We start from the raw sequence: 21,935 nt of genomic DNA on the forward strand, positions 1-21,935 counted from the left end.
GTCAAGTTATGCCCTGGAAGAATGTCCCCTCATTCATTTAGGATTTTTCAGTTACTGCTAAAAGCGTAATGTAAATGTGGGAGTAAGCAAATGGATGGCCAAGCATAAGTGACAGTTGAGTTTAGGGAACCTGCTCTGTTAAGAAGAGCAGCACTGTGCCCACAGCTGCTTTCCCTGTTAGCACTTAATGCTTGTGTAACTCGCTGGTGCAGAAGGGTTTGGAGTAGTACAGTAGAAGGGGAGTTATTCCTTGCAAATGGGAAACCTACGGATGGTTGAGAAGATGAGTTCTGTAAGTTGTGGTTGCAGGTTGTCCCAAGTTCCACTCCAGTAATTAAGTTTAAAAAAAAAAAACAACCAAACCCACATCTTCACGTTACTGAGAAGTGTAAATGTGCCTGTGAGAGAAGAGTGGTTTGGTGTACAGAACTTGTTTGATATGTGCCCAGATTGCCTCTATAGCTTTGAAGAATCCTTTCTATGTGGTTGCTGGTGGGAGCCCTGCTTTGTGCTTGGTGGAGCTCTGAAGGTGATGTGCTGTGCGAAGAGCTGTGGGAGAGCCCAAAGTTCTGCCAGTTGCAAACTGTTTATAGTTTGTCAGCTAGTTTTAATACACAAGTGTGAGAATTGTTCTTTTTCTTTTTTATGCAGGTCAACTTCGTAGTGTGCCAACTGTTTGCCTTGCTTGCGGCTATTTGGTTTCGAACATACCTTCATTCAAGCAAAACTAGCCCATTTATAAGACATGTTGTTGCAACCCTCTTGGGCCTTTATCTTGCACTTTTTTGTTTTGGATGGTAAGTTGCACTTAATTTCACTTCTAAAGGATTCATTAATTTTTCATGCCTTGTTTGCAGAAAGCAATGCTTTCGTGTGAAGAACATTACCTGTGTTTTTTAGTTGCTGCAAATGTACAGCGAGTGCCTTAAGTTTTCTGAAGTGCAGAAGTTTTGAAAGAGCTTCCATTTGTGAGCTGGTAGCTAACGCTCTGTTGTAGTTTTGGGAGGATGGAGCAGGTGCAGCTTAAATGTGCTTGGAAGGTCTTCTCTTGGGACACTGTGCAGATGTGGTGAGAGCATTTCTCCTCAACATTATCTGCATGCACTAACTCTCCAGGTCCTCTTCTGAGTATTGAATATCATCTGACTTGTTACAGGAAGAGTACACTGCAGAGTTGATGATGTTCCCAAGTAGTATCAAGCCTCTGAAAAGGAGTTGTTCTTGGTTTGAGGGTTTGGGATACATTCATGTATATTTCTTTTTGTTTTATAGGAGGAGTTTTGTTTAAAAACTTAAATTTTCTCTGATTGCTGCTTTCACATCTTGATCTTCGCAGAGCATACGAAGACAGAATAGTAGGGCTAATAAAGGGAATACATTTAGTTGAGTGTTTTTTCTTTTTTCTTCTTCAAAAATTGAAATGGCTCTCATCTTCCCAAGCTGAATTAAGAGCCAGTTCAGTTCAGTGCACTGCAAGCAAACTGCTTTTTCAATTTTGAGTATATAGGGGGCTTAGATTTACACTGATTGTAAGGAATTAATCCCTTCCTCAAGCTGGAGTGTGGGTGCAGATGGGAAGATGCATACAGCACGTGCACACTGTGTGTCTGTGCACAGCGTGTATAAATAAATCTTGGATTCTGAGCCACAGATTTGGTCTCTACTTTGGCACCTTATGGAGGCTGTCCAACATTATTTGATAAGTATTATTTCTAAATTTAGGAAACATCAAGCTTTTACTCTTTGGATTTACACATGCAATTTACTTATATATGTAACTAACTCCTATGCATTTATTCAACTTTTGGCCCTGGTATTTTGCTTTGAGCAATCTGCTGTCAAAGACTTGAGGTCCTAGCTGCAAACAAGGAGAATGATACAGCAGACGTGTGTGGTTTTGGTGAGAGCTGTGTAAGCTTTAGAAGCACATTTTGTGTCTGCATTGCTTTGGAAGCAGAAATCATTAAGTGTAGTTGTAATGACAAGTGTAACCAAACCAACAGCACGGAAGGCCTCAAATACCTCTTGTTTATAACTAAAACTCACTGTTCTGTACAATATTTAGATGCATCTCATATGATTGATCTCGTATTAAAAAAAAAAATTAAAAAATTGCTGCTGTTAATGAGATTTGTACTGAAAGAAATACAATTTCAGGGACTGTAATCTTGACACACTATCCATGTCAATCTGAGCTTCTTCAGGCTTTATTGCAATGTATCCCTCCATCTGTCTAAAAAGCAACCTTCCTGACATGATGTTTTCATGTCTTTGTTATGTGGTGTTGCTTATATGTGGTTGATTGGAAAAGAAAAAGTGAATATGTTTTTAATGGGCAGTTGTATGTGATAAATGGGCATTTGAATTTTAGGTAGCCATAACTTAAACAAGGGCAGCTATTAGTGAAGCATGGCAGCAAGTACGGATTGGATCTTCCATTGGAAGTTATTTTTCAAGGTCAATCAGTATCCAAGTGAATTTGTTTCTATGAGATCATCATGTTTAGTCTTCTCGCAGGTCCCTTGCTCAGTAGCTTTTAAGGTATCACATAATGAATGAATGAGGAGTGAAATTAGGCAGTTGCTGACAAACTGGGAAAAAAAAAAGAAGCAGATCAGGAGAACAGAACGGGAGCGACTTTGAGGCTGCTTTTCATGGGGGAAAATCCCAAACTAGATCAATGTATCTCTTGAGTACATGTAAATGTTACTGAGCACCAAGCTGAAGGTGTGAATCAAGTTTGATTAAGGACGAAATGCTGTTCCCCATCCCTAGTTAGCTATTGACCATGTGGGGCAAGGAGGCTGGCTGGGCACATCTGCTGTACTTACTGCCTGGGAAAAGAAAATCTTCCCTCATACTGATATTGTGCTTACTGAAATATGGTTGGCCTTATCTGAGATCTGTTGTTGCAGATAAGTGAAGGGGCAGATATATGGGAACTAAGCCACAAAACATTCATGTTATTTACTCATGAAATAATGCTGGATGAAAGTATTGTAAGGCCTGATAATTAAGCTTATCAACACTTTATATTCTTGTTTACTAGCTGGAGAATTCTAGTTAACTCTGTAGTCTGCTCATTATTACTGTCTGTGCTGTGCTAAAGGGGGAAGCTATTGGGAGGAGAGAGGGCTGCTGCAAACCTAAATAGAATGCATTCTAAGTTTTTGGTAAGAAGTGATGGAGTTAGAACTAGAGAAGCCTCGTCAAATTAACATTAAGTAAATAAATAATGTAGTTGATTGTCATTAATGAAAATGCCTTGAGTGATTTTTTTTTTTTTTTTTTTCCTCCTAGGTATGCCTTACATTTTGTTATACAAAGTGGAATTTCCTACTATCTCATGATCATTATAGGAGTGGAAAACATGCACAAGTAAGGTTTTTATTCTAAAGCATAATAGTAGAAAAATTAAAGAATGCTACTGTTGTGCTTCCTTGTAGCTGTGCATTTGTGCTGCTTTTAGTTGTAGTGGAATGCCCAGATCTTTCAGTATTTGATTTCTGCTAACTGTGAGGGTTTTTTTCCAGCAGAGAAAATGGTTTATTGGGTATTTTTGCCTCCTTTTTGAATGTCTGAAGCTTGTTATAATTGGCAATATCCCCACTGAGACTGGGGATAACAATATTCTCAGCATTCTGTTTTTGGGTGTTTTTTTTTTTTTGCCATTATTAAATAATGTTAGCTTTCACAAAAAAATAAGATAATGATACAAATGTATTTTGATAACATCTGTTGCTAGTAGAAGGAAGACGTCTGTCTGAGGAGATATGTCAGTCTGTGAGATATATATTAAGGTACTGTTTGCCATGCTCTTTCTTTTGTAGAAAAAGCACAGAGCAACTGCTGTCTTAGACAAAAATACCATCATAAAATTAAATATGTAGGGCATGATTTGAGGTTTGCTTGAGCACACGATTAGATTAGCAGTATCTGAAGCCATGCAGAACATAGCTTGTTTTCCTTTTTTAAATTATTCTTGAAACCAGGAAACACATGTCTGTTATTACTGTATGCATATGTTTTAATATTCCACTAGGCCAGAGATCAGGACCAAGTTAGGTTCCCGCACTGTTAATTCCTGCATAAACGCTCAGAACAGCAAATCTGTGCTTGAACAGGTTCCTGATGTGAATGAAGCTGTCAGGAAAGATGCTGGTAAAAGAATCAAGAAGGAGAACTGCTTTACACAGGAAGCCAGGGTGACCTTCATGATGCTGTTTGTTATAACGCTCTGCTCCGTTACACTGTTACTGAACAGAATTTTATTCTGTCTCTGGTTGTGAACCGTGTTAGGCTCTTGTTTTCAGGATTGCCTGCAATGGCTGACCTAATCAAACAGCTACGGAGGTGAGAACTTTGGTTGGTTGGATGGGCAGTTTGCTCCCTAACTGGGAGGTTGCTTTGGTAAGAAGTTGTTTTGAAACAACAGGTTCATCTTGATTTCTCTTTGGAAATGCAAAGAGGAGGCACTGCATAGGTATATCTGGGTCTTCATCATAACAAATTCTGCAGACTTCTCATGAAAAGAAATCTCGTGGTTATTTACTTCACTGGCAGTGAGGCAGGTGGGAATGCACGCATTTCATGTTCCTGTGTTGGAGTGTGGGAACTGACAAGCTCTGGGTTCTTCTGGCTCATTTTAGCTGGTGCAAGTCTGAGGCCTCTGCTGAAATGACTGCTGTGCTATGTGCAACTGTGTGTGTTCTCTTAGCACGGTTGCTCCTCACCTGGGAGGGTAAAACTCAGATTTGACTGCTGGGCTTATGTTGCTGTATCATGGTATGAATTAAGATGCCATTGGATGAAGCTAGAAAGCTGCTCTTTCAATGAAGGAAAAAAAAACCAAATGTAACAAACACTCATTCTTCAAAGTTGACTAGAAAAACAAGCCTTATTAGTAAAGCAGTGTTTTTATTTCAAGTAACTATTCCACGAGTTTATTTTACTAGCTGTATTTTAATGCTATTTAAGGACTTTGGTTCAAATGAAAGCTTGTGCTGCATAGCTATGGAGTATGGCATGAAGGCTGCAATGAACAGTAAGTTTAGAAAATGCACTTGTAGTATAAGGCTGGTGAGAGCATTAGAATGTCTTTAAAGATAGTTGTTGAAACTCAACCTGAATAGAGTTAGTCTGGTGTCTAGTAGTTTTGTAAGTCAATTCATAGTTGCTCCTTTTAGGTCATTTCTGCTGATACAGCAGTATGAATAGAAAATCTAAGCATCTGGCAGCCTGGAAGCACGGTAGTTCTGCTGCTAGCTATTTTCTGGCAGCAGCAGAAAAATAATGCTGTAGCTTCCTGTATTCAAAAACCATATTGAGGTTCATACTGCTGAATAAATAAGAGCAGGGCCAGGAAGCAAGCATGAGTGTTGGACTGCAGACAGTACTTGTTTGGGGCAGTTTTGGCCTCCACCAGTCAACACGAGGGTAATGCTTGGATGCTGTCTGGGAAGCTCCAAGAGCTGTTCCTAAGAGGTGACAAAAAAGACTGTATAAGATCATCTCTTTCAGTTCTTACAGAACTGTTCATATGCTGGTTAAACTCAGATACCACAGAACACCAAGTACTTATATAGGATGGAAATATGGATTCAAGTGATTTTGGATTGAAAAAACACTTGCATATTGTGCAAACTATTCTTCTGTGATAATCACAGCGTGGCTCAGGTGGGCAGGAACCTCTGGATCCATGTAGCACCGCCCTTGCTCGAGCAGGGTGCCCAGCACCACATCCTGGCAGCTGTTGGAAATCTCCAAGAAGGAGACCCTACAGCCTCTGGGCAACCTGTGCCAGGGCTATATCCAACTTGCATCCAAATTCATTCACTGAAGTTGATTTTGCTCTTCTCCTGCCTGTCATCCTGCAGATGAGTTTATTAATTGGGATGTCATTCTTTGTAACAGTACCTCATTCTCTCCAGCCTCTCTAAAATGTGTTTTGACAAATTTAGACTACTTACCAGCTCAGCTGCTATATACTGGGCATACTGACATCCTTACCAAGGAGCAAGTTTTGATGAACTTCTATGTTCTGTAGAATGAACTTTCAGGTCTGGTGCTGACAGTCTTCCAGACCTCTCTCATTTTCCTCATGTACTTCCTTTGGTTCCTTGAAGTCCTGCTGTTCTGCCAAGTTTCTACCTTTGCAATCTTCCTAAGGTATCTGAACTCTCTGCAGCTATTGCTTTTAAATGTTAGTCTTGGCAATGCATGTTGTGTTAAAGATGAAAGCCTCACTTCAATAATGTGAGAGGGAGAGATGTGGAAGAAAAACTCCATGCGAAAAGAAAAAATTGGACATGCCAAGAAGAAAGCAAATCTTATCTTTGTATTTTACAACTTTCAGGGAAAAGTTAATTACTGGAAGACCGGTTATCTGAGATGTGAATTAACTAAAAGCAACTTTCTTTAATACGTAAGTCTTATTTCAATGATGGTGTTTAAGTAAAAAATGGAGTGGTGAACAGAGTTTCCTGAAAAGAATTTGAGGTTATATATTTGTGGTGCTTTTCTGGCTCGGTAGTAAAAATGAAAGATGTTTAACAAGTTCTCAACTGCAGTATATTTGTATTTGATAACTGATGTGGTGCTAATATTTTTTTTTTTCTTAGAAATCCTCCTTATCCTTCTGTGAGCTTTTTGTTTTTTAAACTGCTGCTTTCCTTACAAGACAGATCTCCAAATACCAGAGAGTTTTTCCTTGGAGCAGTTGGCTACTGTTGGCTAGTAGCTATGTAAGCAAATTGTGCACAGGTGACTTACTGACAAGCTTTTTAAGGCTTTCAGGCAACATTCTCTTTTGACATAATTGTTCATTTTATGGTTGGTAAATAATGTCCCTCTGCCTGTGTGGAAAGGAAAGTCAATGACAGGGCTTGCAGTTGCTTCACTGAAGTCGGTAGTTTTCCCAGTGACCTCGCTGATAAGGCTCAAGTTCCAGCTGTGACAGTGTAGAAAGTAAATCTGCTCATTTAAAACCAGCTCTTTTGAACCTCATAAATCCACTAACGTTAAGCTACGCAAAGGCATGCTATTGGTGTCTAGTGTTACCAAGCAATAGGTGTGCTATTGGTATCTAATATGTTCTGCCTTACACTTTAGGTTATAGGATGATTGTTTTATTGTTCCAGAAGTCCAGAATTGAACTACAGTAACTTATGAGGTTATTTCTGGATTTGGGGGGGGGGGGAAATCACTTAGCTATTTTCTGGAATTTTGAAGTTGTAAAAAGAAAGCTCTTGAAGGACTAAGAAAGCTGGGATAACTATTAAAGGTAAGTATTTAATGAGCTTGGAGAGCTCATAGAGTTGATTTTTTGATAGATTCTCATAATTTTGTCAAGTCTGTAGGTTTTAGGCACCTTACTGATTATTACATGGAGCATTTCTTGCATCTTTTATGAAATACCTTTGTTTCCTATCACAATTAGGTGTAATACTTTCTCTTTGGATGATTTTTTTTTAAAGATTTAATATCTTTCTCCTTTGATCAGTTAATGAGGCTGTGGTGGCTTCTCTTCCTAGGTTTCATCCTAGATTTCATCTGAATTCGTAGGTGAAGTGTCTGCCAAATACCATGTAGAAATTGATCAAGTAGTTGCTGCTAGCATTTTGAACTCCTAATATTTTGCTAAAGATTCAATTTCTAAACACTGGTGAAGGGATTGCCAATACAGTCCATAATCACCAGAGGAAGGCAAGCAAGTAAGCTTAATGTTAAGGACTTGCAGAAATTCAGCTTCTTAATGTGGAAGCTATGATGGAGAAAAGCAAGGAGGGCCTTTTCAAAGGTTTCTCACATAAAGAGTTTTATTTTTTTAATCTACTTCAACAAAATGTTCCTCTAAATTAATTTGCTCATCATGTTAATTGAGGCATTTCATTAAACACCTGACTGACAAATTCTGCTGCATGTCATGATTAGCTGATAGACACATTGGACTTAAGGTTACCCTGCAACTTAAATTGCTGTCAAAACTGTTACCTATTTTTAAAAGTGATGGTTTCAGTGAAATACAAAATGGATCGAGTAAATTGCTCTCACACTCATCCTGTGAGCGAGGGGGAAGATTTATTGTAAGTGTCTTTCTTGTATCTTCAGAAATAAGAGAATTCATAAGCTTAAGTGATTTTTTTGAAAGTGGATTTTGAGCTGTTTTTATTTCTTTTTGAGCTTTCGTCTCTTCCAAAGGCCCTTAATCAAGACAAATGTAGGGCTCTTTGTTCCTGTCTCCTTTTGATTTGATCACAAGTGCTGTAGAGTCTATGAAGAACATATGTGATGTGGATAAAGAAGAAATTTTTTATCTCCAAAAGAGGATCTGATGCAGCCTCTAAAATTAGTCATCAAATCTACAGACTGAAATAACAATATCTAATAACTGTAAAGAAATGCTATCACATTCTAGCGATAATTTTTAGCAAAGCTAGGGTTGGAAGCCTGCCAGTCTAATTACATTTCTTAGAAGACACAAGGACGTCCAGAGAACTGTAAGTAAGCTGTCAGGCATCACTTCTCAGTTACAAATTTGTAATTTATTCGTGGGATTTGAATAGAGATGTCTGCTACATGGGTAGCTCCCACAGGGCAGCGGCCGTAGTGTGGAGAATACCTGACTCTGAATTTGAAGTATTACAGAATCACAGAATTGTAGGGGTTGGAAGGGACCTCCAGAGATCATCGAGTCCAACCCCCCTGCCAAAGCAGGTTCCCTACACCAGGTAGCACAGGTAGGCATCCAGGCAGGTCTTGAACATCTCCAGAGAAGGAGACTCCACCACCTCCCTGGGCAGCCTGTTCCAGTGCTCCGTCACCTCACTGTAAAGAAGTTCTTGCGCACATTTGTGCAGAACTTCCTATGCTGCAGTTTCCAGCCGTTTCCCCTTGTCCTGTCTCCACTCACCACTGAAAAGAGTCCGGCCTCGCCATTCTGCCCCCCACACCTTAGATATTTATAGACCTGGATCAGGTCCCCTCTCAGTCTCCTTTTCTCAAGGCTGAACAGACCCAGTTCACTCAGCCTTTCTTCATAGGAGAGATGCTCCAGGCCCTTCACCATCTTTGTGGCCCCCGCTGGACTCTTTCTAAGAGATCTCTTTCCATGAGATTAGCAGTCGCAAATTGTTCTGCATACACAAAAAAGTCCTATGTATCTGTTCCCACAGTCAGTGCAAGTAAGGTAAATTTATTTGAAATATATAAACTAGTTGAGAGCTGAAAAATCAGAAGTGTGTTCTCATCATCCAGCCAAGGATAAACTGAAGATGAGAGGAGATCCCATCTCCAGCTTCTGTGGCCTTAAATACCAAGGTGCCTTATTAGATGTATGGTAAAGGCAAAACAAACAAAATACCTAAGCAAACAAACAAACAAAAAAACCAACCTGTTAATATTCCATAATTACAAAATGCATATTTTATTTAAGAGCAATTTAAAAGTCATTTTTTCATCGAAGAGAATCAAATATATCCTAAAAAGTATCAACTCCTACAACACACATAGCAATTTCATTTTTGCCTGTTAGGAATAACTACCAAGCCCAGTGAATGACTGTATTTGGGAGCATATATTAATAGTTAAGAGCAAATAATAATCAGTTTTTCTGTTCAGAAGTGATATGTCTTTTCCCAAAGAGAAGGGATTATGCTCTGTAAGAGAAGATCAGTGGCCATTATATGCAACTGTCTCAGCATGAGCAATGCCATGGGTAATGCAAATCTTAAGGAATGGACTTGCAGTACTTGAAGGGAGCTTACAAGCAGGAGGGGGAGGGCGGTGTGTGACTTTTTACGTGGTCTGATAGTGATAGGCTTTAAACTAAGAGAGGGGGGATTTAGGCTAGGTGTGAGAATGGCATTTTTCCCTCAGAGGGCAGTGAGGCCCTGGCACTGCTGCCCAGAGAGGAGATAAAAATGTAGGGTGGTTTTTAGAAAATATTACAGAAAATGAGTTAATGGCACTGAATGCAAGATTCCTGTTTTCCTTTAGCTGGGATCTCTTGTTTGCAGTCAGAAGTACTAAAATGCTTGTATGCAGAAGCATGCTAACTGAGAGGTGAGGCATGTGTTTCTGAATAGCAAAATATACGGTCTCGCTGCTTGATTGCCTTCCTAATTGTATGGAGTCTTTGAGACTGCTTGTACAATGCCAGATTAATTTGTTTGCAGAAAAAAAACTAGTGTTTACTTCTGCAGCAGTGTAGCTTAACTCTGTACATGCTCGAAAGGTAAAATGGTTAAAATGGAACTGTTGCAGGTAGCTGAAAGTTATTATTTGAAATAGGTATCACATTTTTGTCAGTTCTAACACCTTTGAGAAATCTTTGTCCTTAAGTGCTGAATGCATCTTTATATGGTTATATTGCATGTCCTGTGTGAATGTGTTAGCCATGCTCAAGAGCTTTGCACAGTATTCCTGTATCCTTCTGGCTCTACCTTGGTTAATGTGTGGGCTAAGGATGAGGATGGGGCATATCCTATTGCTCTTTGAAGTGTACTAGCTGCCTCCTGCATGTTCTTTTCTACCTCAAATTACTCATCAAAATAACTAAAACCTAAAAGCTAACGTATCACAAATTTAAAAGCAAACAAAACAGAATCAAACAACAGCAAAAGCCTAAGAAAGTAACAACAACAACAACAACAACAAAAACCCTACTATCCCTGTTTACTTTTGTGGAGCTTGAAAATTGTGGCTACTAGTACTCCTAAGTTCTGTTTGTTTCTGTAGTGGTTTTGGTTGATTTTATTTATCCTTGTAATTTCTTGTGTCTCCTCTATTCTGCTGCCTACCTGCAGATCAGAATTCTGTATTCTGAGGAGTGCGAATGAAAACAACAGGCAGCAATTCCCTGTGTGCTGAAGATCTGGCCATTCCAAAAATAGCCATGTAAATAGATGGCTGCCTTCAGTGGCTCGAAAAGTGCACACTTGTCGAAGCAAATAGCTGTGATGGAATTTCCTAGGAATCCTTGTGAAGCTCTTTTGAAAGCATTTGTTTTAAATAGCTCCTGCAAGTTCATCCACTCCAATAATTTCCTGTAACTCTCCTGGCGGTGTTTTGATAAGACTTAATGAGTGACTTACAACAATAAAGGAGTAACAGCTTGATTTAACATCCTTCTTAAAGCTGAAATGTTTGAATGGAAAGGCCTTTACTGATGATATTTTCGTAATTAGAAATGGAGTGAAGATTGGAACTGGAATTTTGTTACCTTTTAAAATGTTTGTAAATTTTGAATTATTTTTAAACAATGAAACACATTTATTTATTCTTCCCTGATATGTGTACATAGGGAGGAAGAAGGAAAGACAAAAAATCATAGTCCGAAGCTTTGCAAACCTTGGTGTGGCATTTGTTGCTGAACAACAGAACAAAAATGCACTATTTCTCAAGTCTGTAGTTGTATTGCATTCAGGCCTTCAATTTCACCAATACTAAAGAGATGTTCTGAAGTTCCAAAGCAACTGCAACAAATTCTAGTTGTGTACTTTGTCCTTCCAGGGAGAAATGTCTAAATTAGCACATTTTACGTTTTCCCACCTTCTTATTTATTTCTGACTTTGGTTGCTGATGTCCTTCAAGTAAAGGAGTTCTCAGAACAGGCATGATGGTGATATTGCTGATATATAAAACCTCCATCATCCCACTTGACAAAAACTTGGGCAAAAAAAATTCTGGACTTTGATTTTGAGAAGTAGCTTTGGATTGAGCGTTGAGGTTTAAATGAAGGAGTCCTCTTGTTTCCTTAAACTGAATTGATGAACACATTTTTTTCACTCAATGTACTTGATTTCTATAAGCAGAGAGGACAATCTTGGAAGGAAGTAGTAATGCAAAGTGGCAAGGTGCATTAGGAATCTGCTGGGACTGAATAGTTATTGCTTTCTGGCTTGCATAGATATATTTTTTTAAACTTCATACCCAAAGTGAGGGTGAGCTCAATCAATTAATCAAGCAAAAGAAAATTGATAGCAAGAGTGAAGTCATGTTTTCTGGGCAGCGTATTTGTTTGATAATCCTTGAAAGTTGTTGCATTTATATAAATACTTCTTCAAGGCACATTACTCTGCCTGTCATGCTGCCAAGCAAATTGACTGCTAGCAAATGAGCTCTGAGTCATGGTATCACTGCTGCATGGTTTATTACCTCAACAAACTATTGATGTCAAATAAATTGGGCTCCCTACAAAATGAAGTGGCAGAATAAATTGTACCTAGAAAAGTTCAGTGAAAGCTGTGCTCATCTTCAGCTTCTGGCAAAGACTGCAGCTAATAGGAGTTGATTAAAAATTCTGGTTGTATGACATCAACTGAATTGAACCAGTTGTGGGTATGATAGAGAGGGATTATGTGCAAGTATTCTTCATGTTACAGTCATTTATTTCATTTCAGCTTGCTTTTTAAATATTTCATTCTTTGAATTGTCTTTTCTTTGGGGCAAATTGCACTTGAGTAATGATGACAAGCTCAGCAAACAACCATTTCATTGTCCTCAATGGCATTGTTGACTGTAAATTATGCAAGTCCATTTTGAATGCAGAATTGGAAGTGGTGGTGTATGAAGTGCCTGATTTGGAGCAAAAAGATGATTGAGGAAGTGGAGGAAGTTGGCCCATTTTGATACAGATGCGTATTATTCAAATAACAAATTTCCTTTAAGGGAAGCTGGACGTGAATAAAAAGGACTGGTATTTACAAAATACAAACATCTTCGTTTTAAAATCCAGTGTCATTAAAAAGGTTAAATGTCTTTATTGGAGGTCAGATGAGACTAAAATCATAGCATAGCTGAGGCTGGAAGCATTTTCTAGTCTAGCCCCCATGCTCAAAACAGGAACAACTAGAGCAAGCTGTTCCATGAAACTGAAACCTTCCTTAATATGCACATGATCCTGGATTGTTGTCATAAGCATGCCAGCCATTTCCTTTTGGTGTCTTGCTTCAATGTCTGTTATAGCTTAACATTTATTTGAGATGACTTCATGCAGAATAATTTCTTTATCTGATCTAGACTAACTACACAAGCTTTATTTTTATTCCTTAATTTCCCTTCACCCCATGGGTGCCGAGCATGGTCAACTTTCCTTGAAGTTGCACAGATTTAGTATTGTCAGCTGAAGCATGGTGGGGCCCTTTCGATTGAAATGAAGCAAGTAACTGAGACAATTATTTTGGTACAAGGAGACCATGTTAGGGCACAAGTAGTAATCTGTTCTCTCGTCTTCCTTTTTGAGGGGAATAAAAATAAATAATAAAAAGAGGATGGGGGAGAAACTCAAAACAATGACTTCACCGACAAAATATAGAAACAAGTAGAATCCAGGCTGGATAACTTAAAAATATCAGAGGGAATATTTGATATTTCAAGTTTGTTTCAATTTTCAAATCATTTTCAGTTGTATTAGAAGACAAATGTGTTTTCAGTATTCAACAAGAAATTTCTTCTATGCCATGAAAGGGTATGTAAGGGATTTACTCATTCTGGCTTCAGTGTGGTTGAATTGCCTTGAGATCTTAATGGGGTAATGTGCAAAGTTGTGTTTCCTTGCAAATAGATTGGCATAGTTCTTATGTAGGATGCTTACAGTTCTGACAGTGGATTTCAAATTGCTGTTTAATCAATAAAATGCAACTTCCAAAGACAAGTTGTAAAATACATAAGTTGTAAATGACTGTCTGATTCCTATCTTAACTCTCACCTGTGAGAAAGTGAAATGGAGCTCTCCACGTCCTGCTTCCTGTCAAATTTTGGCTGTGGTACTAAAGCAGTTTTTCTCTATATCAGTGTCTTGTAAAAAGATGCGTGTACCTTGAACAATATAGCACAGTGTTCATCTTCAGTGCTGGAGATGAAATGTGAAATACTTAATATAGACAAGTGCTAAGCAGTTTGCAGTCATTACTAATCACAGGCACAACAGGAACTGTGAAGTCAGTAGGCTTGTGAAAGGAGACTGGGTATTTCAGTGCATGATTACTTAGAGTGAATAATGTAATTTATTAATAGATTGTCTCACATGGAAATGCATGATGCATACACGTAATGCGTAATTTTAAACAACAGCCATGTAGCTGACTGTCTTTTTCTTGGCATTCTGTCCTTTCTGGGAGTGCCTGTCATGTTTAAGTCCACTATTTTGGAAAGTCTGTAGTAAGTCTAGGACTTATCAGTTTATCAGGAGTTCCCTTCTTCCTTCCTTCCACCATGGTATCCATATCTGATGCCACACTTCATGTATGTTATGTCGAATTACTGTCTTCTGGCTTTGATATTGAGTCCTCATTTATGTTTTTGTTTTTGGTTTTTTTTTTTAATTATTGCTTGTGTGAAGAGCTTTTAGCTTGAAGGCAACTTGCAGTCTATGAAATGTGAGGTGTGAATGAGATGGTGTGAGTATCGAGTACTAGTAAGATTCTCCTGTATTTCTTATAATCACAGAATGGCCTGGGTTGAAAAGGACCACAATGATCATCCAGTTTCAACCTCCTGCTATGTGCAGGGTTACCAACCACCAGACCAGGCTGCCCAGAGCCACATCCAGCCTGGCCTTGAATGCCTCCAGGGATGGGGCATCCACAGCCTCCTTGGGCAACCTGTTCCACTGCATCACCACCCTCTGTGTGGAAAAACTTCCTCCTAACATCTAACCTAAACCTCCCCTGTCTTAATTTAAAACCATTCCCCCTTGTCCTGTCACTATCCACCCTCGTAAACAGCCGTTCCCCCTCCTATTTGTTACACTTTCAAGTACTGGAAGGCCACAATGAGGTCTCCCTGGAGCCTTCTCTTCTCCAAGCTAAACAAGCCCAGTTACCTTTCCTCATAGCAGAGGTGCTCCAGCCCTCTGATCATCTTACTGGCCCTCTTCTGGACGCACTCCAAGAGCTCCACATCCTTCCTGTACTTGGGGCCTCAGGCCTAGATGCAGTGCTGCAGATGGGGCCTCACAAGAGCTGAGTAGAGGGGTACAATCACCTCCCTCTCCCTGCTGGCCACCCCTTTGTTAATGCAGCCCAGAACACAGTTGGCCTTCAGGGCTGCCAGCACACACTGCTGGCTCATGTCCAGTTTCTCATCTACCCAGACCCCCAAGTCCTTCTCCGCAGGGCAGCTCTCAAGGAGCTCTTCCCCAGGTTTGTATAAATACCTGGGATTGCCCCAATTCACGTGCAGCACTCTGCACTTGACTTTGTTGAAGTTATGAGTTTGAGCTGACTTCTGTGTATCTTGTAGAGTAAATGTATTTTGATGCATCAAGAAAATGAACTTCTTTGTTGATGGCTTTTTCTCACTGACCAGCAGTGCTCGCAGTGTGTCCAACGGTAAAAAAAGAAAAAGAAGGATCCTAGTTCTTTCTGTGTGTTCATGCTGCTCTGGAAATTTGATCAGTAAATGTTATTGATAGTATTATATTATATATATATGTAGTATATTCTTTACGCATAGGATATTCATGTAAAATTGTCTTGAGGTAGTTGTTTTTCTTTAGTTCATGACTGCAGTAGTTTATCTAGAAAGTTTGCCTTGGAAATTCACAATCAATATGTTTGTGGTTTCTGAAGAATTGTCTCTACAGCAACTTATTGCCAGTTTATATCGGAACAAAAATGTGAATTTGTCTACATGAATGTAGTGTGATATGGATGAAATTGTGGGAGCTTTGCAGAAGAATGGAAAAACCTTGCTACTGAGCTCCTTGTCAGACCTCCAGTCAGAAACCAGAGGCTTCCTTGTTGTTCCTGGTTACTGGAGAGCAGAAAAACAGATTTTTATCAGATATTTGCATAAAACAAGTTTTTAATCCACATCCAGGTAAGATATTTGCGTACTGAAATACCTAAGGGTTTCTAACTCTTTTAAAAGGGTTTGAAAGCAAACCATGGTTTACAGGTGGCTTCTGAAAAGTGGGTTGAAATAAAGCTTTATTCTGATGTTGCTTAGATATGGACTGTGTGGCTTTTGCAGCTGGTTAGTTTCTCTGGCACTTTTCCACACTTTTGTTTGAGCAATTAGTGTATGTGAGATGATCTCTCTAAACAGTAGAAAGATCTAAATAAAGGAGCCTAAGACACTTAGAAACAGATTGAGTTTAGTTTGAACAGCAAAGCTCTGCTAACACAGCGTGTAATTATGTGGTGTATTTTTCAAACACCTTACTAAGGTTACTTTGCAATGTGGATGTGCAATACCTCAAGACTATGAAATGATTTGTGCTCATAAAAATTATCATCCTTTTGAGGTTTAAGAAAAGAACTACAAAACCATTCAGAACACACACAGATTGGGATGCTGTTCTCATCCAGTTCTTTTGGTAGGTGATCATCTTCCTACTGTAAGTGGTAAAACCTATGTATTTTAACAGTTAATATGCATTGCTGGATCATGTCAAGTTTTTTGTCCACCAGGATGCCCAAGTCTTTCTCTATAGGGCTGTTCTCAGCCAGTTCTTCTCCCAGTCTCTACAGATACCTTCTCAAACATGACAGAGAATGACTTGGCAGCTGTTGCATGTTGTCCAGCCCCCAAAAGTTGTGCTTATTCAGTCTGATTAGGCCATTTGCTTACAGTAGAGAGATTCTGCTCTTCCAATACCCCACCCAGAGGTTCAGGAATGTGAGAGGCATGGGAAGCCTGAATGCCAGTGAATCCTGAGGCAGAGAACTTGCGTACCTCAGCCTTCTCCATGTCTGGATCCAGTTCTCCCTCATTTATTAAGAGAGGAAGTGTATTCTTCTGGCCTCTATCTGATTATCCATAGCATATTTCTCCAGTGTTTTATAATCACATTTGATTTTTCTTTCTGTTTCTCATCCTCAGAGTGAAAATGTGAGCCAACAGCAAATAGTTTGTTTTAATTGTTCTTTTTCATTTGCTGTGCACAAACACACAGGAATACTGGCAGTCTGTCTGGTTGATTCTTGATTGCATTACTTCAGTTTCTAAGTCACAGGACATCAACAATGATGACATATGTTTAAAATGGTATTTGATGAAGTCACCGAGCAGATGCCTGATCAACCTATGTAGGTTACTTTCCTTTCATTGCAAGAAAGGAAAATTCTTGCAGTGTTAGTGTCCATGTGTGCAAAGATGATAAAAAATTGTAGTAGGTAACAATTAATGGATTATTCTTGCAGCTCATGGTTGATTTGGCAATTGAGTAGAAATAGAGTGCAGTAAGAGAAGACCAAACGACCCAAACAGAATAATAAGTACTTCAATTCTGGACTTTGTGTATTTATTGTTATTCTGACCTGTTCGTCTCTTATCTTTGAGTACTCAGGCTTTGACATTGGTTGACTTCCGCAGACCATCGTTGAACTATCAATACGGTCAGTTAAGGATTCGCTGTCACGAGGAAATTCTTGCAAGGGGAAGCATTGTTTAGTTTTCCCAGAGAAATCCAAAGTGCTTCATCTCTTAGAAGCCCAAAGGGTTCCAGCTTGGAATTCCTGTCAGATGGACAACAGTTGCTGGATGTTTGAGATGCCAAGAGCACAGAGCAGGCAGAGGCAGAAAATGGATGATAATGTCACCATAAGACAGACAACTCTCATTAAAGATTTAATAGTGAGCCTTGCCCTGTAGCAACAGGTTGACTTTGCTTTGCCAGCATCTTATTTTCTAATAGCAAAATCTGGGGCTTGGAGTTCAAGGACTGACACATACATTGTCTCTAAATTGGAGAGGTATGGATTGGAAAGATTGACTGTTTGGTGGGCTAAGAATTGGTTGGCTGGTCACAGCCAAAGGGTTGTGATCAATGTTCTGTCAGGGTGGAGGCCAGTCACAAGTGGTGTCCTCCAGGGGTTGGTCTTGGGACTGGTGCTCTTCAACATCTTTAGATGATGGCATCAAGTGCACCCTTAGCAAGTTTGTGGATGACACCAAGATGAGTGGTGCAATCGATACATCGGAGGAAAGGGAAGCCATCCAGAGGGACCTGGACAGACTGGAGAAGTGGGCCCATGAAAACCTAATGAGGTTCAACAAGGCTGAGTGCAAGGTGCTGCACTTGGATCGGGGCAATCCCAGGTATTTATACAAACTTGAAGAGCAAACTTGGAGGGGAAGAGCTCCTTGAGAGCAGCCCTGCAGAGGACTTGGGGGTTCTGGTGGATGAGAAACTGGACATGAGCCAGCAGTGTGTGCTTGCAGCCCTGAAGGCCAACTGTGTTCTGTGCTGCATTAACAAAAGGGTGGCCAGCAGGGAGAGGGAGGTGATTGTACCCCTCTACTCAGCTCTTGTGAGGCCCCATCTGCAGTACTGTTTCCAGGTCTGGGGCCCCCAGTACAGGAAGGACGTGGAGCTCTTGGAGTGGGTCCAAAGGAGGATTGAAACTGGATGATCATTGTGGTCCTTTTCAACCCAGGCCATTCTATGATTATATGATACCCAGAGCAGTGTTCCCAGCACCATGTCGGGGTGGCTTTTGGAAATATCCAAGGAGACTACAGACCTTCTTGGCAACCTGTTCCAGAGTTCCATGTCCATCATGGTATAAAAGTGCATTCTGGTGCTTAGAGGTAACCTTTTGTGTTCCAGTTTGTACTCACTGCCTCTTGTCCTGGTGCTGGGCACCACCGTTGAGAGCCTGGCTTCGTCTTCTTTGCACCTTACCTTAAGATATGTATAGATACTGATGGGATCCCCCTGAGCCTTCTCTTTTCTGGGCTGAGCTGTCCCAGGTGAACTGCTTCAGTCCCTTCATCATCATCACTGCCCTTCACTGGACTCTCTCCAATATGTCAGAGTTCCTCTTCTGGGAAGCCAGAATCAGACCCAGCACTCCAGATGTGGCCTCATCACTGCTGAGTAGAGGGGAAAGATCGCCTCCCTTGAATGCTGGTGATACCTAACCTGATGCAGCTAGGGATACCATTAGCCATTACTAGTAGCAGCAAGGGCACATTACTGTCTTAGGGCAACTTCAACAGGTAAGGAATTTTTTTTTAGCTAACAAACCCCTGGATGTTTTTCTCTTAAGTTTATTAATGTATCTAAGACCATCAGCCTTGAAACAATCCTAGCTTGTGTTTGTATTAACCTGTTTAGCTGCAGCTCTTTTTCTGTCTGTTTATGTCTGGCCACATTGATTAATATCATTGCGTGACTGGTTTTCCTTTTTCATTTTTTAATACGAGTGGCACTTTAAGACATTTGCAGATTTCCTGTGATCATGTGCTCATTTTAATATTAGTAGGGTTAGTTGCTCTTCCATCATTCAACCCATTTCTCATTCTCTTTCTCAGAAATAGAAATATACAATAGACTGAAAGCTAATGCTGTGCTTGTGCATTAGAAATTGGTCAATTGGTTCAGTCAACTTGGGCATAAATTCAGATTTCTTCAAGATAATTTCCAGTGTATGCTTTGAAAATTGGATCTTAAGGGAAGAGAGCACTTACAGACCTAAATCTGTGACACTTTCAGATCCTTCACCCACCTGTTGTTGGCTGGCTTTGTCCTGCAAACTGAACTTCACTATTCTCCTGTACACACCTTCTCCCTTTTATTGGATGGATCTTCAACTTTTACTGAATCGTTGTATCTCTCTGAATTCATGGAACTCCTTGCTGTTTTCCTTCCACCCAATAGCCTCCTGTCCTATCTTGATGTAGAACACTGTAGTGCCTTGACCTCTTGTCTGCAAACTGCCCTGCCTTTCCATGTTCTTCAGTTTACGGGTGGCATGTTCATTTTTCTTCAATTTGAACAATGTTATTTATCTTCCTGTCACGTATTTACCGTTCCAGAGCTTTCTGGTATTCATGTCTGCTATAAATATTTTCTGCAGGTCAACCTGTAAGCTAAGTTTGAGCAGAGGAAGTCTTTTCTGGCCTCAACCAGGGAACAAGTTGTTGCATGTCTTTTCATGGCTTTTGTGTTGATGAATGTGGAACTGTATTAATAAGAGAGCAATCTACTTCCAAAAGTTTCCACGGAATATCACAAAATATCCTGAACTGGAAGGGGTCTGTAAGGTTCATCTGTAAGGTTCATTGAGTCCAACTCCTAATGCTCCTGTCCCAAAGGATTTATTACTCTCCCAAGTAGATAATGGTGTCAGACCATGTGCCAAAATCTCTCATTTCCTTTAGGATTCTTTTGAAAGAGAATTCTGAAATGATTCTACTTGCTAGTGTGTATTTGTTAAGTATACATAAGAACCCTTGTATGTTTTCTCTCCCTTTATGATGATCTGACACACTAGCTGAGCAAAAGCTGAGAAGAAAGAAAATGTGAAACAGAGGAGAGTTGAGAGGTCTTCTGACTTTGTTAGCTTGCATTTTAATTTGGTAGTTACTTTTCCTAGAAATGGTTTGGTGTTTTTTTCCTTTGCATCGTGCTTTCCTGTGAAACCATGGGGAAGGTGACTTAATTTCTAAAAGGAGACTAGGAGCTTTAACCTTTAAATGTCATCGGCTATTTGGAGATAATTTGGCTCCAGTAATGAAAGATATATAATTTATGAAACTTCAGATCCCCCTGCTACTTGAAGTAGGTAAGTATTATGAAATCTAGTTTCCATGGAGTACATAATCACAGCTCTGGATCCAAATGAATCATTTCTAGATAGCAGGAGCATTTATGGACTTCTGTGATGACCCAGAAGTCCTGTTCTTATGCACTGCAGAAATACATATGGGACACAAAGCTGTCTAAAATAAAAAGTGGAGAAAGTCCAACTAGTAGTGTAGTAGTAGTAGTAGTAGTAGTAGTAGTAGTAGTAGTAGTAGTAGTAGTAGTAGTGTGGAGGCCACCATTTAAATAAAGCAAATTGTAAACTTCCTTTTAAATGAGCTTAGGCTTATACAGAGTGATTGATTCTTAATGGCTTGTCACTAATAAAATTTTAATTGGACATTGAAGGATTTTGCATAGCTGAATACATTGAATACTTCCAACTTAGTTTGTTTTCTTAAATTAGGAGCATTCTTTGCTATGAGTTACTTTGGTTTTGATTGTTATTCCCCATGGCAGCTGAGGAAGGTCGTGAGGACTCTGCACTAGGAATACTGGAAACAAAATTCTGTTTTTCCTACACTGTTGTCTTCCTAGTTTCTGAAAAGGAGAAAACAGTAAGACTTACGTCAGTGGATTAACACTACTGGAAGTGCCATTCAGGAGGAAGAAGCTTTCATCATCCTTCATGCTTCTCTGCCTGCTGCTGCTTTTTTTTGTTTGTTGTGCTGAGGAGGGCATATCTTCTGAGAATCAATGTGTGGGTGCAATTCTGCTGCAGAGTCCAAGATCTTTGCTTAAGGAGAAGGAGGAGCAAAGGTTTTGATGTAACATAAAATTTCATTATTTAATGCCTCAATTTCTTTACATCTGCTCCTGGAGTAAACCTGCTTTTTAATAGGAAATGTTCCATATGGCTTTTCCAGAAGAAAAACATGTGGGGTACATAATGGGGGGGGGGGGGGGGAAGAGTATGTGAGAGCTACAACTCAGCTTAGTTTTCTATATGGTTTTTATTTTATTTTTGCATCTCATACTGCCTGGCTTGCTGCAAAGAAATACAGTATGCCAAATATTTGAACAATCTCTAAAAAGGAGGAGGAAAGAGGAAAAAGAGGAAAAAAGGTGTTGGTTTATCTCCCTCTTGCCAAATGTTTCTGAAATTTCTGATGCTGAAGCCTTATTCTGCCTCAAGAATACTGGCTTGCGTTGGTCAGTAGATAAGAAGTATGACTGCCCACCCTAAAAGCACAGCTGAACTTCTTAATCAGGCATTTATTGTGTGGAGTGTGTGTTCAGAAAGAAATACATGGCTGTACAAAATGTGAAAACTCCGTAGCACACACACAACCTTGTTTGGCAGGGCTAGAAATTGTTTAGAAGAGATCTGAGTAGTACTCAATGTTACGACACAAAAACAGCTACCGTAGGTGTGTCTCTCATTCTGTTCTTGGGTTTG

At 39.7% G+C, this 21,935-nt stretch overlaps 1 protein-coding gene across 1 annotated transcript in view; it reads left to right on the forward strand.

The window, feature by feature from the left end:
* MBOAT2 (membrane bound O-acyltransferase domain containing 2) overlaps positions 1–21,935 on the forward strand; it is a 90,633-nt gene that overhangs the window by 13,931 nt on the left and 54,767 nt on the right. The window contains exons 2-3 of the mRNA XM_048935813.1: positions 652–797; positions 3,301–3,378. Coding sequence (XP_048791770.1) covers positions 652–797; positions 3,301–3,378 — 224 coding nt within the window. The remainder of the gene's footprint in view (positions 1–651; positions 798–3,300; positions 3,379–21,935) is intronic.

This window comes from Lagopus muta, chromosome 2 (assembly GCF_023343835.1).
Source record: "Lagopus muta isolate bLagMut1 chromosome 2, bLagMut1 primary, whole genome shotgun sequence".
Taxonomy (NCBI): domain Eukaryota; kingdom Metazoa; phylum Chordata; class Aves; order Galliformes; family Phasianidae; genus Lagopus; species Lagopus muta.